Source organism: Ctenocephalides felis, unplaced genomic scaffold, assembly GCF_003426905.1.
Source record: "Ctenocephalides felis isolate EL2017-DRISC unplaced genomic scaffold, ASM342690v1 CF-g0.4_SCAFFOLD_01492, whole genome shotgun sequence".
In the NCBI taxonomy this organism is placed as follows: Eukaryota; Metazoa; Arthropoda; class Insecta; order Siphonaptera; family Pulicidae; genus Ctenocephalides; species Ctenocephalides felis.
Window position 1 is genome coordinate 42,095,327 of NW_020537646.1, and position 16,373 is coordinate 42,111,699.

A 16,373-nucleotide genomic window follows, 5' to 3' on the forward strand; every position below is an offset into this window, starting at 1 on the left:
AACATTTTTTCATGATTATAAACTATGTAAAGGAAAGCAACAGAATGTGTACAGAGTGTATTTTAAACTAATTATAATGAAAAACTGATGTGAGATTATGTTAGCAAATTAACAGTCTTTTATTTATACTTTTATTGATACAATATGATAAAAATAAATGCAGGAAATAAACTCCAAAATGATAATTTGAATATTTAATTCTTAATTTATATTGTATTTGAACGATTTTCATAATTGTGTTGTCAAATAGGCGCTATTGGTCTAGTCTAATACCTACGTCTGCATGTTGGATGTAAATGTTTCAAAGTGGAAATTTGCATTTATTTGGTCAAATAATATTTTTTTTAAATCCTACAATTATATTAATCTCAATAATATATTAGATTGTGAAATCAATTTGAATGGCAATTTTTCTAATGATTTTAAGAAATTATTCTTGATCAATGTCAAAGCAATTTTTTCAAGTTCGATATAATACGCGCCCAATAAAAATGATAATATAATTATTTTATATTCACTTAACTTACGTACAAAATTAGTTATCATTAAACCTTTCCAAACCTTCTAATTGCTATTTTGTATTATGTTAAACAAAACCTTTACTTTTGGCTTGTTTGATTATAATATTGACTCTATTGGCAAATTTTTCTTGTGCTTTGGCATTAAGATTACTTAGGCATTCATTTTTTGAATTTTCTTCGCTTGCTTTTATAAACATATCGCTCATTTCGGGAGGAGTTTCAGCAAGAAGTACATTCATTCCAAATATGCAAAATATAATTCCAAATCTAGCAAATTTCTTGAGATCAGTGTCCAAAATCGATCGAGGATACAGGCGGTTAATGTCACTTCCTAGTAATTTGACGGACTTTTCGAGTTGCTCGTAGTATAAATCCATTATATTATCAAAGTGATGTTCAATTAATTCGTCGTTACCACTTATGTAGAAAAAATAACATAAGTCCATGGCAGGTGAAGCTAAGCGTGTTATTTGCCAGTCGAACAGACGCACTTCTTTTGGGCAGTCATTCTATAATAAAAAAAATTAAATAATTATTAGTGAATATTTGAACATTTCATGTAATGATTTAAAAACTTATATTACTAACTATCAGCCTTCTGAACTCAAATTATATAGAAAAACAAAACCAACATGATCATCATGTACGTCTACAAATTATAAAATTGCTTACAAACTCAAGGAAGTATAGAAAGCACTGAAAAATATTCATAATAATCAATTGGTGTTTTTTAGAACTATAAAGAATTTTCTAATATTGGAACAGTCAAATTGAAATGCAAATCAAAGTGGTGCCATTAGTTGTATAGCTAACTAATAAATTATAAAAGCCTCAAGACAAAGATGTTGTTTCAAAAATATTATTACATCTTTCTGGTTTCTGAATTTGAGTATATTCAAGTTTGGGAATTAGCGATTGGTATAGAATTTTGTATATATATATATATATATATATATTTATTAATATATATAATATATATAAACAATTGATAAAACCTAGGATAAACGGTGCCTGTAATTCATAATAAATCTGGACAAATTTGAAATCAACCTGCGGCAACCTTACTCTCGCAGTCTCGCATGCCCTTTTATTAGTAATTTTTGATGAATTCATATATGATTCATTTATATTTATTAGAATCCGTGACTTTTTCTGTGAAGGTTTGAAACTCCTTTGTTTAACAAAATAAAATGATAGCTGAATGCGATATAATAAAATGATAGGTAGATTGCGATATACTCATTGTCAATATTATTAGCTTTGGTTATGGTTTTGTTCATGATCTGGTAGTAATGCCAAAAGTTTGATGGAAGTATATAGTTCTAGTATGAAATATTCAGAATAATGCTCTTTTGATAAACAGTGATAATGGCTATATACCATTTTTCCAGAATAATGATTGCTTAGTGTTCACACTTATTGCATTTTATACTCAATATTGCATTAAAAACCTTAATTAAAACTCTTGTAAAACCAACGAGTAAGTATATTGGAAAAAGTGATTGCAAATTAATTCATCATTTTAGCATCAATAAAATATATGTAAAACTTGCAGATTCAGCTCAAATAGTTTAGTTCAAATTTGAAGAAAAATTACAGTAAATTTAGGGAATTAACTGCATGTCTGTGTAATTTTAAAATATAAAATGAATATTACCTCGTATTTAAACATCATATTATTTTTCCAGCAGTCTGCATGAGTGATAACTGAATAATCTTCCGATCCTTTTCCACTCATACTGTCTCTCAGAATATCAGGCAAATTGTCTAGTAGGTTCTGAATATTATTTTTATATTTTTCTGTACACAAGTTGAATGCTCTCTCTAAAGCCAATTTGCACAAATTGTTAAGTGGCTGTTCTCCTATAATTTCGAAAATAACTTCTGGTAAATTTGATAACCGTTTAAATTCTTCGAGTTTTTGATCTTTCATTGCAAAGCTGATAGCATGAAATTTTGCTAATTCTTTTACCACATGCTGTGCGTGGACCTTGTCAATATAGACATCTTTAGCCAGCATTGTAAAGCCTTCTGGTTTTAAATCTTCCAAGATTATGTATTCCTTGCCAATTGTGTCGTCAGCATCATAACATTTTATGGAAGTATTAAAACCATCTATAAATTGAATATTTTTTCTTCTTGAAACTGTTTTAAGTATTTTAATAAATTTTTATAGGCGTGTATCTCTCTTTTAAAACCAGTGATTGTGATATCTTAGAAGTTGCTATTGGCACTTTGCAAATAAGGCTTAATGTAGTATCTCCATTAATTCTTCTACCTTTTACTTGTATTCGATATATAGTACTTCCATAGTTATCACCTGCATTTGAACCTGGTGTTACTTCTATGTTATAATCAGTTATTTGTTGTTCCAGAATGATGTTCTGAACAGCTTTTGTACATGATCTTGTAGTAACGCCATACTTTTACCCTATAATATAAAGTTAGTAATTAAAATGCAGAGCCATTAATTGTTAACCTGAAAATTGAATTGGCTAATAAAATATTTTGAATTTTTTTGATAATTTACTGAAGTCGCCAAAAGTCGAGCACCAAACTTTTTTAATATTTGATTATGTGAATTGTGAAAAATAAGCTATTCGTTTCCTAACATTTCAATTGGAAATCTTCAAATCAATCACGTGTATTGTGCAAATTTTTATTCAATTTCAACAGCAGGCAATTTTTCTCTTCATCTTTATTCACCAAACGAAATGTTGCATAAAATGAAATCATCTGGTAATGAAACGGAGTTTGCCCGGTTTGCTAGTTTGTTATAGTATTTCTGTCGTGTTTCAATAAAACACATTTGTTAATTCAGCAAATTTTTGTTTTGTATTAACTATCTATACCTATGTCAAATCTATTGTACTTTATCTATTTATATTAAAACCTGAACTTTTTTTACACAATGTAGAGTTTTGTCCTGTTAAGTAGTGGTTTTCAATCTTGTTTGATAAAGTCGCGATTTTGTTTAGATCTACAATATTATTTTAAAACATTTTGAAAATTATAATACATAATTACTTTACGGAAAGTTAAAAATAAGGCAGTTCAATGTATGCAAAATGCTCGAAATATTTTTACTTTAAAAAAAAATATTTGGTCGATATAGTTATAATAGTTTAATTGCATAGAATACTTTAATAATATCAAAAGTGTGAAGTGTAACTCATGGCAATTAGTCGAACACTTAAAGTCGAACAATTAACAAAAAATTGAACACATGAAACAAATTGAAAAATACAATTTTTGGGCCACAAAGGGTATTAGAGGAATTGGTTATTATTTCAAGTTCTTTTTTTACCGCATAACTAGGTTTAATAGAATGTAAATATAATATGACGAACATAAAATACGAAAACTCCTAAACTTTACTTCTCTGTCTACAAGCGTGCCAACATTATTTCAATATATATATATAAACTAACAAACTATTGTATTTTGAGTTTTTAACAGATTTTTTGTTCTCAAACGTTTTCACAAAAGTTGCAAAAAGAATAAAAGTATATATTTTCTAAGTTATCTGTACATTACTTGTTATTTTCTTTTTCTTGCCCAGTCTCTTCAAGTATACAATTATTCACATTTCTTGTTCAAGAGTAATTTATAAAATAAACATTTTAAGATGCACTTTATTTTTATGTTATACGAATCATTAATACGAATATTTATGTATTAAAGTAGTGATTTACTCTATTAAAATCGATTCTTTTATCAGATACGAGCTCTTGATAGAATATGTGTTGATTTGAAAATAGCACGAGCGTTACTGACAGAATTTATAAATGATGTAGCTATGCTATATGATATGGCCTTCAATTTTGTTACATAATCTAATAATATATTCGTTAATTCGATACTGACAATACTACTCGTTTTAATTTTTTTATGAATAAAAAAGTTTATGTATCTTTACGTTTCAAAGGTTTCTGAACCTTTTGGCGTACCTTATAAAAAATTTATATATGTGTGTGTATTCAAACACAATTTTTCATCGATGATTTTGATAATGCGGTTCAACCGATTTGAATGATTCAGATAACATTCAATTCCTATTGATTGGGAGTCATGCGGATTAGTTTTTGGCACAGACACGTTCAGCCGTTTCGAATATAACGGTCTATTTTATCGAAGAATTGGCCCCTAAATATTACGATATGATCCCCAGAAAGTTATGCACGTATCTTTGTTACAAAAAGCTTATTTTAAGTACAGATAAAATTGATTTGAATTTTGCGAATGATAATTGTTTGCTTATTTATTTCAAGTTCTCATAGCTATATCTCTGATGTTGCAACTATAAATATTCCTTGATTAAGTTGTAAGACAGAACTTCATGCCCAATGAGAATATGTGTGATATCGTTATGGGTAACCTACATGTATTTATTCCATAAGAGTCTTGCATTTTATCACATGTATGAAAAGTTTCTTGATATGATGTTTGATCTATGATTTGAACTTCAACATTTTCTTTCATGCAAAACCTGTTGCATTCTAGGGTGTGTTTTTACAATGCTCATTTAGAATTTGAATTTTCTATGCAAATGTTTCATTTCGTGGTGAGCTGTTAGTTGTACAATAAAAATTCCGTAATAGTCATCGTATACTTATATGTAATTTTATTTGAAGATTTAACCTTTGCAAACAATGAATACGCGCATTCTTCAAATTCATTAATAGTTTGATGTATGACTCGACAATGAAAATTTATAAGCTTGATGCGATTTTTTATGATGTAAATGGTGAACTTAATGAAATGCTAATACGTTTACACTTATACATTTGTATAAAGATATATGCAATATATTGATTCCTAACATATATTAATGTGAAGGGTAGGGCGGGGTACAAAGGTCCAAATTGACTTTGAGAAATTATATATTATATTAAACAAACTACTTGAATATGTTCAGTTAAATTCACTGTTTTTTTTTTTGCTGTTTTTCTAAAATTTGTCACCTGGTGCTTTTTACCCCATGGGCGGAGTAAAATGGGACGAGCATTAATTTTAAAAAATGCAAAATGGCAAAAAGTGCCAGAAATGGCAATTCAGTTTTTAAATGAACGGAGCGTCCGATTTGAATGATTCAGAAAGCATTTTACTTGTATTGACAAAATGATGAACTGGTTTAATTTAAGATAGTCTACACGTAGTATACATATATTTATTTACAAGTCATTATTATACGTATAATATGACAATTTCAACATTTAATATTTTTTATTCAAATAATCAATCATAGGTTGGTATATTTATTTCGACATTTATACATCAGTTTAATCTATTTACCCTCATTTTTCATATGTAAAATAAAAATTTTCTCTCATAACTTTTCAGTTTTAGTTATTATTAGCGACTAATTTTAAGTTTTATATATCTTATTTCATTCCAAATTTATTAATTTTTGATAATGTCTAACCATTTTTGTGATTGCTAAATTGTTTGAATAGTTTATCTTGATTAATGTGAAAAAAACACCACCTGGGGTTAGTTGAAACATACAAGAATTATATACAGATTCTAGTGATGAGGATTGGGTGAAATTTGTAGTTTGTAAGATATGGGCAAATAATATAATTTCATTTAAGAAAGAATTACTTAAAAACAAATCAATTTTCTGAAAAATAAGTTAAGAATAAATTATCGTTATTTTATTGTTACTACTTTTCTTAACACACGTTACAAGTACAACTGGGATGTAACACCGTATGAATAAAAGTTGTAGAACTATTCTTGATTTGTTAGAGGAATAGATACAGCTACCTAGCACAGCAGATCTCAAGATATTAATTTCAAATAAAAACTGTTACAAGCAGACCCTAGTTCCTCTAGAGTTAATATAATTTTTCGAAAATCTAAAATATAAAAGAATATATTATAGAACAATAATATTACTTTAAATAAAGTTGCAATAACTTTTAAACATTCATCAAAAGCACTTATATTCAAAACATGATAGTTGATAATCAAAAAAATATTAGTCATTATTTTATACCCAAAATTTTGTACCTAGTATAAAACTTGGAATATAATTCATTAAAGTGATTATAGATATTGTTGACGATATGCTTAGTGATTGTGATAATTAATTTATATTTACACAATATTTAATTATTATCTACGAACTGCTAAATCATTGTTATCAAAGCGCTTTCATGAGTTTGATGATAAATGAACATTTGATATGTCATTGTTGATAATAAAAAAATATTATAAAAAACATTCTTGTAAATAGATTAAAATAATTGCAAAATAATAATAAATGACATTAAATATATAATATCGACTGTAGTAATTTTTCATTCATTCTACATTGCTGTCGATTTTTGAAGTAAAACTTCTTTAGGCGCGACTAGGGTGTAAATCCGTACAAATGCAACGGAAGTGCGTTACAGCACATAAGATAAGATAAGAGTAGAGTGCCATTGATTCGTCATTCGCTCTCGATGATATCATATTTATATAGGTCGATTGTGATTAGTCGTCGTGTATGTAAACAGAGATCTGTCGTTGTATGCGTACCGGCGTCAACGTTGTATGCGTACCGGCATCGACGTTGTATGCGTACCGATATCAACAAGAAAATTGTCATAGATAAATAAACATTTCAAAGTTAAATCGTAGTACAATTCTTGATTTAATGAAACATGCCTGAATCAGAAGAATATTTTACCCCGTCCCCCGTAAATCGTCCCTAGCATTTGCGCCGTGTATGAAACATAAGTTTATTGAAATAATTTCTTTATTATTCGTAGTTTTTATAAATCTTTAAAGTTATTGAAATGGAAAATATTTTTTAGGCAAAATAGATATTACAGCTGTTTAAAAAATGAGATTATATCGCCAGCGAAAAAGTAAAAAAAATACCATCAGTCAATGGATGTATGTTAATTTTAATTACATAAAGTTTTTCAAACACAATTACATGATGGGTGAAATTGCGAAAACAAAATTTGTTAAGGCGTGGTTTAACATAATCCACTGTGTGAACGAATATTATAGAAGTTATTAATCAGCAATTACTTCATTTCTCTAATGAAGGTTTATATCTAAATGCTAATTACAATGACAAATCGATCATGTCATATTTGAAGTATGACTTTAATTACATTATTGTTTTTAAATATTATACATATTTTTAATGCTATTATAAATATATAATTTATAATCTTAGTTATTTACTTAAATTTCAAATATAATTTCGTTTTGCTGCATGCTGAATAACATCTCGGATTATCTTTTGAAAGCGTTTCTTTGTTGCTAAATCTTTAAATTCTAAACACTTTTGTAAAGATCCATTTCCATCGAATGCATTAGTCATCTCTTGAAAATCTGGAGCTGTTTCAGTATTCGCAAAAATGAAATTTAGAGCAAAACTACATAAAACTACTCCAAAGTGTCCAAACTTTTTGAGATCATTTTGAAATATTTCATGCGGATATAATTTATTTAAATCACTGCCTAAAAGTTGAACAAAATTTTTGAGTTCAGTATAGTAGACATTTAAAAATAAGTCATATTTATTGTTTAACATGTCCTCATCTGTACTGAGGTAGAAGAAATATAATAAATCCAATACAGGAGATACGAATCTTGCTATTTGCCAATCGATGAAGCAAATTTCAACGGGTTTACCATCCTGTAAAAAAATGAACATATTGTTAATCATGTCATTATTTAGGAATTTTGGAATTGTAATCGGTTTAGTACGGGCTTAAAAGTATTTTCGATAAAAGTTATAGAAGCAATAGATCAAATAAACTACTTCACAACGCATAACACATGTCAAACTAACAAGTATCGAACTATGCCCCGTAAAATTTTTAATTAATTTTTAATTATGTATTTAAAAATGTGTTATTTCACTATTTTTCTACACTTTGTCATCTGTCCCTTTTACCTCATAGGCGTAGGATGTGACAGCCATGGGGTAAACATATTTAATGTATTATTAAATTATTTAACTTCCCGGATAAGAAGTTTATGTTCTTATCAAAAAAATCAGATTCGCTAATTTTATGTTTTCTTGTCGTTTCAAGCAATTCTGAATCGAATGAGACCAAATTTGGAAGAAGTATGTGTGTGTGTGTGAACAGATTTTCTCCGTAAATAGACGTTTTCTCAAGAACGCTGGACCGATTTCAAAATTATGGAAGCCATTTGATGTATCTCGATGAGAACTATCGTTTTTCAATTTCACTCGACGATCGGCCGAGCCGTTTCTTGGTAAATCGTAGAAAAATGAAAAAAAATTCGTCCACGTTTTAGCCCGCAATTTTGAATCGATTTTGAAAATTCAAAAACCGTTCGAAAGATATTGCTTGGGAATCGACCTGATTAGTTTTTGGTAAAGATCAGCCGAGCCGTTTTCTTGTAATAAAGTGTTAAAAAAAAATCCGCGATTTTTATGAATATTTTTTCACGGTAGTAACCATAGTCTTATAGATCATACTAAAATACTACGGCCCGTTTAATTTAGTCGTTTAATTTTACAAATTCGTCAAAGTATACAAAAATTAGTATTGTTTTTTGGCGTTTGTCAAAATTATAACTTTCATCGGCGTTTGCTCAAAAACGCCTGAACCGATTTCAAAAATTTGAAAGCCAATCGATGTATTTTGATGTAGATTATCTTTTCTCAGTCTTATGCGACAATCGGCAAAAACTTTTTGAAAGATATTGGATGAGAATGATACTGATTAGTTTTAGGTAAAAATCTACCGAGGCGTTTTCTTGAAATTATCTGTTGAAAAAAATATTTTATGAACCTTTTTTTGGAAATATATACCATGGTCTTATAAAACATACTAAAATATTACGGCCCTACGACAAATAGTTTAATGCTAAAAATTTATCAAAGATACATGTGTCAAAAGTTGCTTTTGCGATGTGATGAGTCAAACATTATCAATTCATTAAAATTTAAAATAATGAGCTACAATTTAAGTGCATACAAACACGTGTCTGTGCAATATAATTAATATAATATAAGCGATAACTTTATTTTGAAATAAACAATTCCTAACTTCACTTGTTTTTGAGATATTGGCGGTAGACCTTTTTACCCGCTGGCCTTTAAGCCACACTCTATACTACCACAAAGATTCCATTCGAATTGTGTAAAAATATGAAAAGATCATTTACTGCAAAGAAATAAGTTACATATATCAGCCATTTTAACCATTTGAATTTAAGTTTTTTATTAATGTCATTGTTGAATTGTTTAAAACCCTTTCTAAAAAATATTTCAAGCTTTTAATTTGAAGAGTTAAAGTAATAACAATACAAATTAAATTATATCATACCTGATATTTAAACATCATATTATTATTCCAACAATCTCCATGTGAAAGAACTCTATAATTTCAGAGCCCGTTGCATTGAAACAACTTTCCATATATTGCTCGCAATTATCTTTGATTTTTTTCACATTTGCATAAAATTCTGTGATACCGCCGTCATCTATTGCTTCCAAGGCTTGTTTCAGTCCAAAATCGCATAAATCGTAAAAGGCTTCTCTACCGGTCATATCATACATGGCTGAGTCGATTTGAGTATTTTATGGAATTTTTCAGGCTGTTGATCTCTCATGACAAAACTTAATGCATGATATTTAGCTAATCCTTTTGCAACTAACGTTATGTGAGAAAAATCCATTTTTTTTCTTTTGTCAAACATTACAAAATTTCTGGCGTGCAAATCTTCCAAAATCAAAAATTCTTTCTTATTTACATCGCTGGCAACATGACACAATGCATATGAAGCGAACTTTTGATTTTCATTTAAGTTTTTGTCATTTTGTAATTTTTCAAAACTTTTTAAGATCACGTTATAAACATACACCTCCCTTTCATATGGTATATGAATTTTTTGCCAGTTGTCTTCGGAGCCCCAATCAGATGATGGAATTTTACAAATTAAATTTAACTTGGTGCCATTATCGTTATCCGTACTAATAATTTCAACTCTATATAAAGTGCCTAAATAATTATCTCCTTTTTAGAAGCTGGTGATAATTTAACTTCATAATTATTGATGCCACTTTTAGCTATTAATTGCTTCAGAGCTACCTGCACATGTTCTGAAAATTCTTCCATGTTAAAAAATATGGAAAACTGTTAATTTTTATGTAGTATTTGTTTAAGTTTTGTTTTCATATATTACACGTAAAACAGACAAACTCTGTAATATTATGATGGTATAAATTTTTATAATATGCTTAGATTAAATCTTTATTAACTACCAATTATAAAAGTTTTGTTTGTTCAACTAAACTTTCAAAACCAGTCTTGACGTCTTTTAGGTTTTAACCATTTAAAAAAAAATATAACGCCATTTACTTTAATTACTGTGGATATATTAAACTTTAAATGTAATTTATTAATCTACAATAAACATTTTTAAGACTTTTTGCTTCACTTTTAGTAGGTTATATATTCACTCTTACAATTCACTATATAGCAGTAGTATGAATCTTTTAATACTTTTTGCTTCACTTTCGGTAGATTATCTATTCACTCTCACAGTTCTCTATATAGTGGTAGTATAATTTTTTGAGACTTTGTACTTTAATTTTAAGAGATTATCTGTTTATTTTCACAGTCACTCTTACAGTTTGACTTTTAAAGTTGACTGTTGAAATATAAATATGATAGTACTCATATGTTCCTTTTCAAGGCTATTTTTATTTAAACGCTTGATGAATTACTATCATTGTCAGTCAACTAAATAATTCTCATCAGGCTCCGTTGTGCTGAATCATTTTGCTCAACGTGTTGTAAAAGGTATGTAATTTAGACATGTCGTTCCATGAATTGGTTTGTCAAGTACTGGTTTATCACTGATATCAAATCAAAGTGGAATAGTTTTTAAGTTATGTGCATATTTGCAAACACATATATTGTAAATTATATAGAGATAAATGTATTACTAAGACAATATTATTATCAATTTTTCTGTTTGCTTAATGTCACGTTGTTTGAACACGTATATTAACTTTCCATAGGATAAGTTATTGAAAGGTCCAAAAATCGAAATTGAAAATTTGTGCATATCTTCATATTTCAGATATTTCTGAACATTTTGGCATACCTTAGAAAAAATTAACGGGTGTGTGTGTATGTATATGTATGAATTCAATTTTTGTCAACGATTTCGGGCGCACAGATCAACCGATTTAAAAATTCAAAGGATATTGGTACTGATTCTTACTGATGGGGAGACGCGCTGATTAGTTTTTGGTAAAGACAGATCCAACCATTTCGCAGATAAGAATCGAGTTTTTGAAAGCGCGGAACATCAGGGAAGAACATTCAATTGCAATGATGGGGAGAAGTGGTGATCAGTTTTTATTAGAATATTAAATGTTTTCAAATAGATTAAATAAATACTGCAACATTATCTAAATTTATAAGAATTATATAAACTGAATTGCAAAGTTGAAAATATTTGTTTAAAATATATTAGAAATTAAGTCAGAATTACAATTGAGATCTGAATTATTTTCGGTTTACAAAAAAAAAATTGAAAAAAAAAAATTGAAAAAATTGAAATTAAAACATTTTTAAAAAAAAAAGCAATTATTTTGTTACAACAAGCAGAAAGTTCTTTAAATCATTCAAATCGGACGCTTAGCTCTCTCTAAAACTTCCATTTTTTGCACATTTAGCTCTGTATCTCCGAAACCGCTGGACCTGCCTTTGCTAAAAACTAACCACCACTTCTCCCCATCATTACAAATTGAACGTTTTTTTGGATCATTCAAATCCGATGCTCCGATCTCTCAAAAACTCGTTTCTATTTTCTGCATCCTTTGCTTCGTATCTCCGAAACGGCTGAACCTACCTTTGCAAAACTTAATCAGCACATCTCCCTACCAATAGAAATCGAATGTTTTTAGAAACATTCAAATCGGTTGATCCGTGCGCCCGAAAACGAAAAATTGTATCCATACATACACACACACACATCCATTTTTTCTTAGATATGCCAAAATGTTCAGAAACCTTCGAAACGTGAAAAAATGTAAAAATTTTAAATTTCTATTTTTGGACGATTACAATAACTTACCCTATGGGAAGTTAATAAAGAATCTGCAACTATATATGTGAATAAAATCAATAATGTGATATAAAAATTGTGTCGGGTTCATAAACTTGCAAATGTTAATAAAAATCCAGGACGATAATTTCTTGATACCATTTCGTTGATATCTTTGGATCATTATGCCTTATCAAAATACTTTATTGGAAACATGAAACTGTTTGCCTGTGTTTGTATATTTATAGATCTACTTCTAAGGGGGTATTCTACTGTAGAATTTTGAAAAAATCGAAAAATATTTTTTTTCATATTTTCAAAGTTTAGTTATTCAAAAATATGTCATCAAAAGGATTTTTCAAAATTACTATTATTTCCTGAGTTATATCGGTTTTAGTGACGTGGCCTCGGTTTGGGTGCGACCGAGTCTCAAAACTTTGAACGCGTTTTCCTCGGAACTACTTTTTTCAAGCTGGCGGTAAGGATATCTCGAGTTCTAATGAACCGATTTACTTCAAATTTGGAGAGGATCTTCTCTATACATCGCTTTACGGCATGGACCTTTCCCAAAACTATAATTTTTCATTTAGTATTTTTAAAAAAATCGGAATTGTTAAAAAAAACATGAAAAAAAAAATTTTATTTTCAAACGGCCGCCATTCAAACAAACTTTTTTCTTTTAACTTATCCAAGGTTCATACGATAGCGCCATCTATAATAATTAAAAATCCATTTTTTTTATGTTTCGGATCACCAGGAGGGTTGGAATCATGCACGCCAGGACACCCTCTTTTTTTTTGAGCCCCCACTTTGACTGCTCATAACTTTGTGAATTCTAATTTTTTTTCTTTAATAATTTTTTTTATGTAATAATAAAATATCAATAAACAAATGATAAAAAAATTGATAGTAAAAATATTATTTGTTTCCTTTATACAGCGCTTCAAAAACCGGGCAAAATTCATGCTTCTACAGTAGAATACCCCCTTAAGGGGAAAGAGAACTGAGTTGGTTGCTTTTTGTGAGAGATTGGTCAACTTGTTTCGGAGTCATCGAGGAAAGCCATTAAAATCGTCACTTTGGAGGCAAAAAATGAGTAGTTGGCAATTGACATGTTCAATATAGAACTATTTCATAATTGTTATAAAATTTACATTCACAATTTACTTTTCACTCAAGAACCGTCAAACCGTACTCATTTGATCCTTCTCGTACATCATTTTTGTCCTAAAACCATTAGCAATTAGTGAAATTTGTTGAATTTCAAGTATTTGATGTTGCAAACTTATCGGATATTATTATTATAAAATTTTCAAAATATTATGGATATTAATATATTATTATAAAATTTTCAAAATAAACATTGTCTTTGCCCTTTGATTGAATTAATTAGGGTTATTAATTACAAAAAATAGTCAGAGGTCAAAAATGACTATATAATGAAAGAATGGCAAATTATTTAATATATAAATTTTATTAATAAGTATACCATTTTTGTCCACAACACAAAAAAATGCAATTGAATTGAAATTGACACAGTTGCAATTATATTCATGATATAAACAATAATTATTTTTTAAAATTCATGAAATAATTTCAATCCCTTCAAAAAAAATCTTAAAAAAAAGTTTAGGCTTTGTATTTGGTCTAATGGAAATAATTGATCATAATTCCATTGACATTAAACTGAATAAGAAAATAAATATAAAATAATATTTTGATGTTGATTCATAACTTCTCTATTAACAAAATAACTAAACATATTTATATAAAATTTCTATCAGATGCATGCTTCACAATATTCCTGATTCTTCTGGCATATTCAATTTTAGTACCAGGATCAATAAATTGGAATTGCTCTTCTAATGACTCTCTGCTATTCGACAAGGCCAATTTTTGCATATCTGGTGCTTCGTCCGGTTTAGAGAGAACAAATTTAAAAACATGGCAACAACTTATGAGACCATATTTAAAATATCTTTCGAGATCTTTTTGAAATTGCTTCCGAGGATAAATCTCATTTGGATCACTTCCTAGTAATTTAATTGTATTATGCAAATGTTCTATATATTCTTCGATAAGATTGTCAAAATGTTGAAAAAGTAGTTCTTGTTCAGCACTAGTATAAAAGAAGAACGAGAGATCTGTTACTGGTGAAGAATAACGAGAAAATTGCCAATCGAGTATGCATACTTCAACAGGGATCTGATCCTGTAATAATAATAATTTGAATTAAAAACAAAATTAAAAGTAATATTCTATCAATCTCTTATCTTAAAAAAGAGTAATATTACATAGCTTAATTTTTTTATTTAATCATTATAATTAACCAATTTTTGGTAGTGTATCATTTATATATACCTGAGACATTTTTATGTAATTAAAATTTAGATTCTAAATAGAAACGAACATTTTAAATTATTTCATGTAATTATGCAATTGTATTGCTTTTATTTATGCATCATTACGCATCATTAAAATGTGGTGTTGTTTAATAGTTCATGGTTATCACAAGATATTTTTAAGTTATTTTCTATTATATTACAATTTATTTTTATTCATTAGTCCGGTGTAATAATAAAAATATATATATATATTCTATTTACATAACTCACACGCTTATACCACTTCAAAAAATCTAAAGCAAAATTTTCAAAGCAATATTGAAGGAGGAAATTGTAAATTTTTTTAAAATTCGGGTTTGGAAATGTAAATCTTTCTAAATATTTTGTGTTCTATAAAAATTTATACATTACTTATATAAAATGTAAATAAATTTTTTCTTGTTTTCTCAAACTTGATCTCTAATTCAAACAATTGAATAGAATTATTGGGTGCTAAATTATTCGATGTATCTCGATGGGGATTATCGTTTCTTAGTTTTGTGCCACTATCGTTTGAGCCGTTTCTTTGTAATTTGCATAAAATTGTAACACAATCCTGAATTGGTTTTAAAAAATTAAAAACTGTTCGAAAGATATTGGTTGGGATTGATACTGATTAGTTTTAGGTAAAGATCGACCGAGTCGTTATAATTAAGTGTTAAACAAATTTTTTGCCGATTTTTGTGAAACTTTTTTTGACGATATCATGATCCTAAAGAACATACTAAAATATTACGGCCCTACGACAAATAATTTAATTTCAAAAATTCATCAAAGTTTGAAATAATGTTATAGTCAAAATTTGCATTTTGTTTGTAAGTCGCTTTTGTGATGTGATAAATCAATCAAATTAGAAATGGCTTTGGAATTAGCAAGAAAGTAAATAAACGAACTACAGAACTTCTCTAGTTTTGTAAAAAATATTACCATTCATTAAATCATTAAATTATTTCTAGAACTGTGTACATGATATATGTAATTATGTCAGTGTTTTCTTATAGTTTTTGCTCAATCTTTTACAAAATATTTTATTAAGTTTTTTTAAAAAAAGTTTCAACGTTTTTCATGAAATTTAATATTGCCGTAAAGTTATATAAATTTATTAAATATATAGATTAATTAAAATTTAGGATAATAGGCTACAATTTTAGAACATACAAAAAGAACGTGTCTGTGCACTATAATTAATATAATTACAGATAAATGTAGACGAAATATTTAACACTTTTTTCCAAATTACAAAGAAACGGCTCGGCCAATCGTCGCTCAAAACTGAGAAACGATAATCGTCATCGAGATATAACAAACGGCTTTTAAACTTCTGAAATCGGTTCAGGCGTTTTTGAGCAAACGTTGATGAAAGGTCTAATTTTGACAAACGCGAAAAAATTATACTAATTTTTGCAAATTTTGACTAAAGTTT

The 16,373-nt window shown here is 28.2% G+C and overlaps 2 protein-coding genes across 2 annotated transcripts; both read right to left on the minus strand.

Moving 5' to 3' along the window:
• Positions 1 to 572: 572 nt before the first annotated feature.
• LOC113370676 lies at positions 573 to 4,082 on the minus strand. Its single transcript, XM_026611371.1, has 3 exons — positions 4,059 to 4,082; positions 2,179 to 2,952; positions 573 to 1,030 (listed from the first exon to the last, which is right to left on the minus strand). Exons 2-3 carry the CDS (start codon positions 2,539 to 2,541, stop codon positions 587 to 589), a joined length of 807 nt encoding a protein of 268 aa, XP_026467156.1. The 5' UTR covers positions 2,542 to 2,952; positions 4,059 to 4,082; the 3' UTR covers positions 573 to 586.
• Positions 4,083 to 6,333: 2,251 nt separating this feature from the next.
• On the minus strand, positions 6,334 to 10,624 carry LOC113371259. Its single transcript, XM_026611894.1, has 4 exons — positions 10,570 to 10,624; positions 10,064 to 10,522; positions 8,060 to 8,240; positions 6,334 to 6,382 (listed from the first exon to the last, which is right to left on the minus strand). Exons 1-4 carry the CDS (start codon positions 10,622 to 10,624, stop codon positions 6,334 to 6,336), a joined length of 744 nt encoding a protein of 247 aa, XP_026467679.1.
• Between the last annotated feature and the right edge of the window lie 5,749 nt (positions 10,625 to 16,373).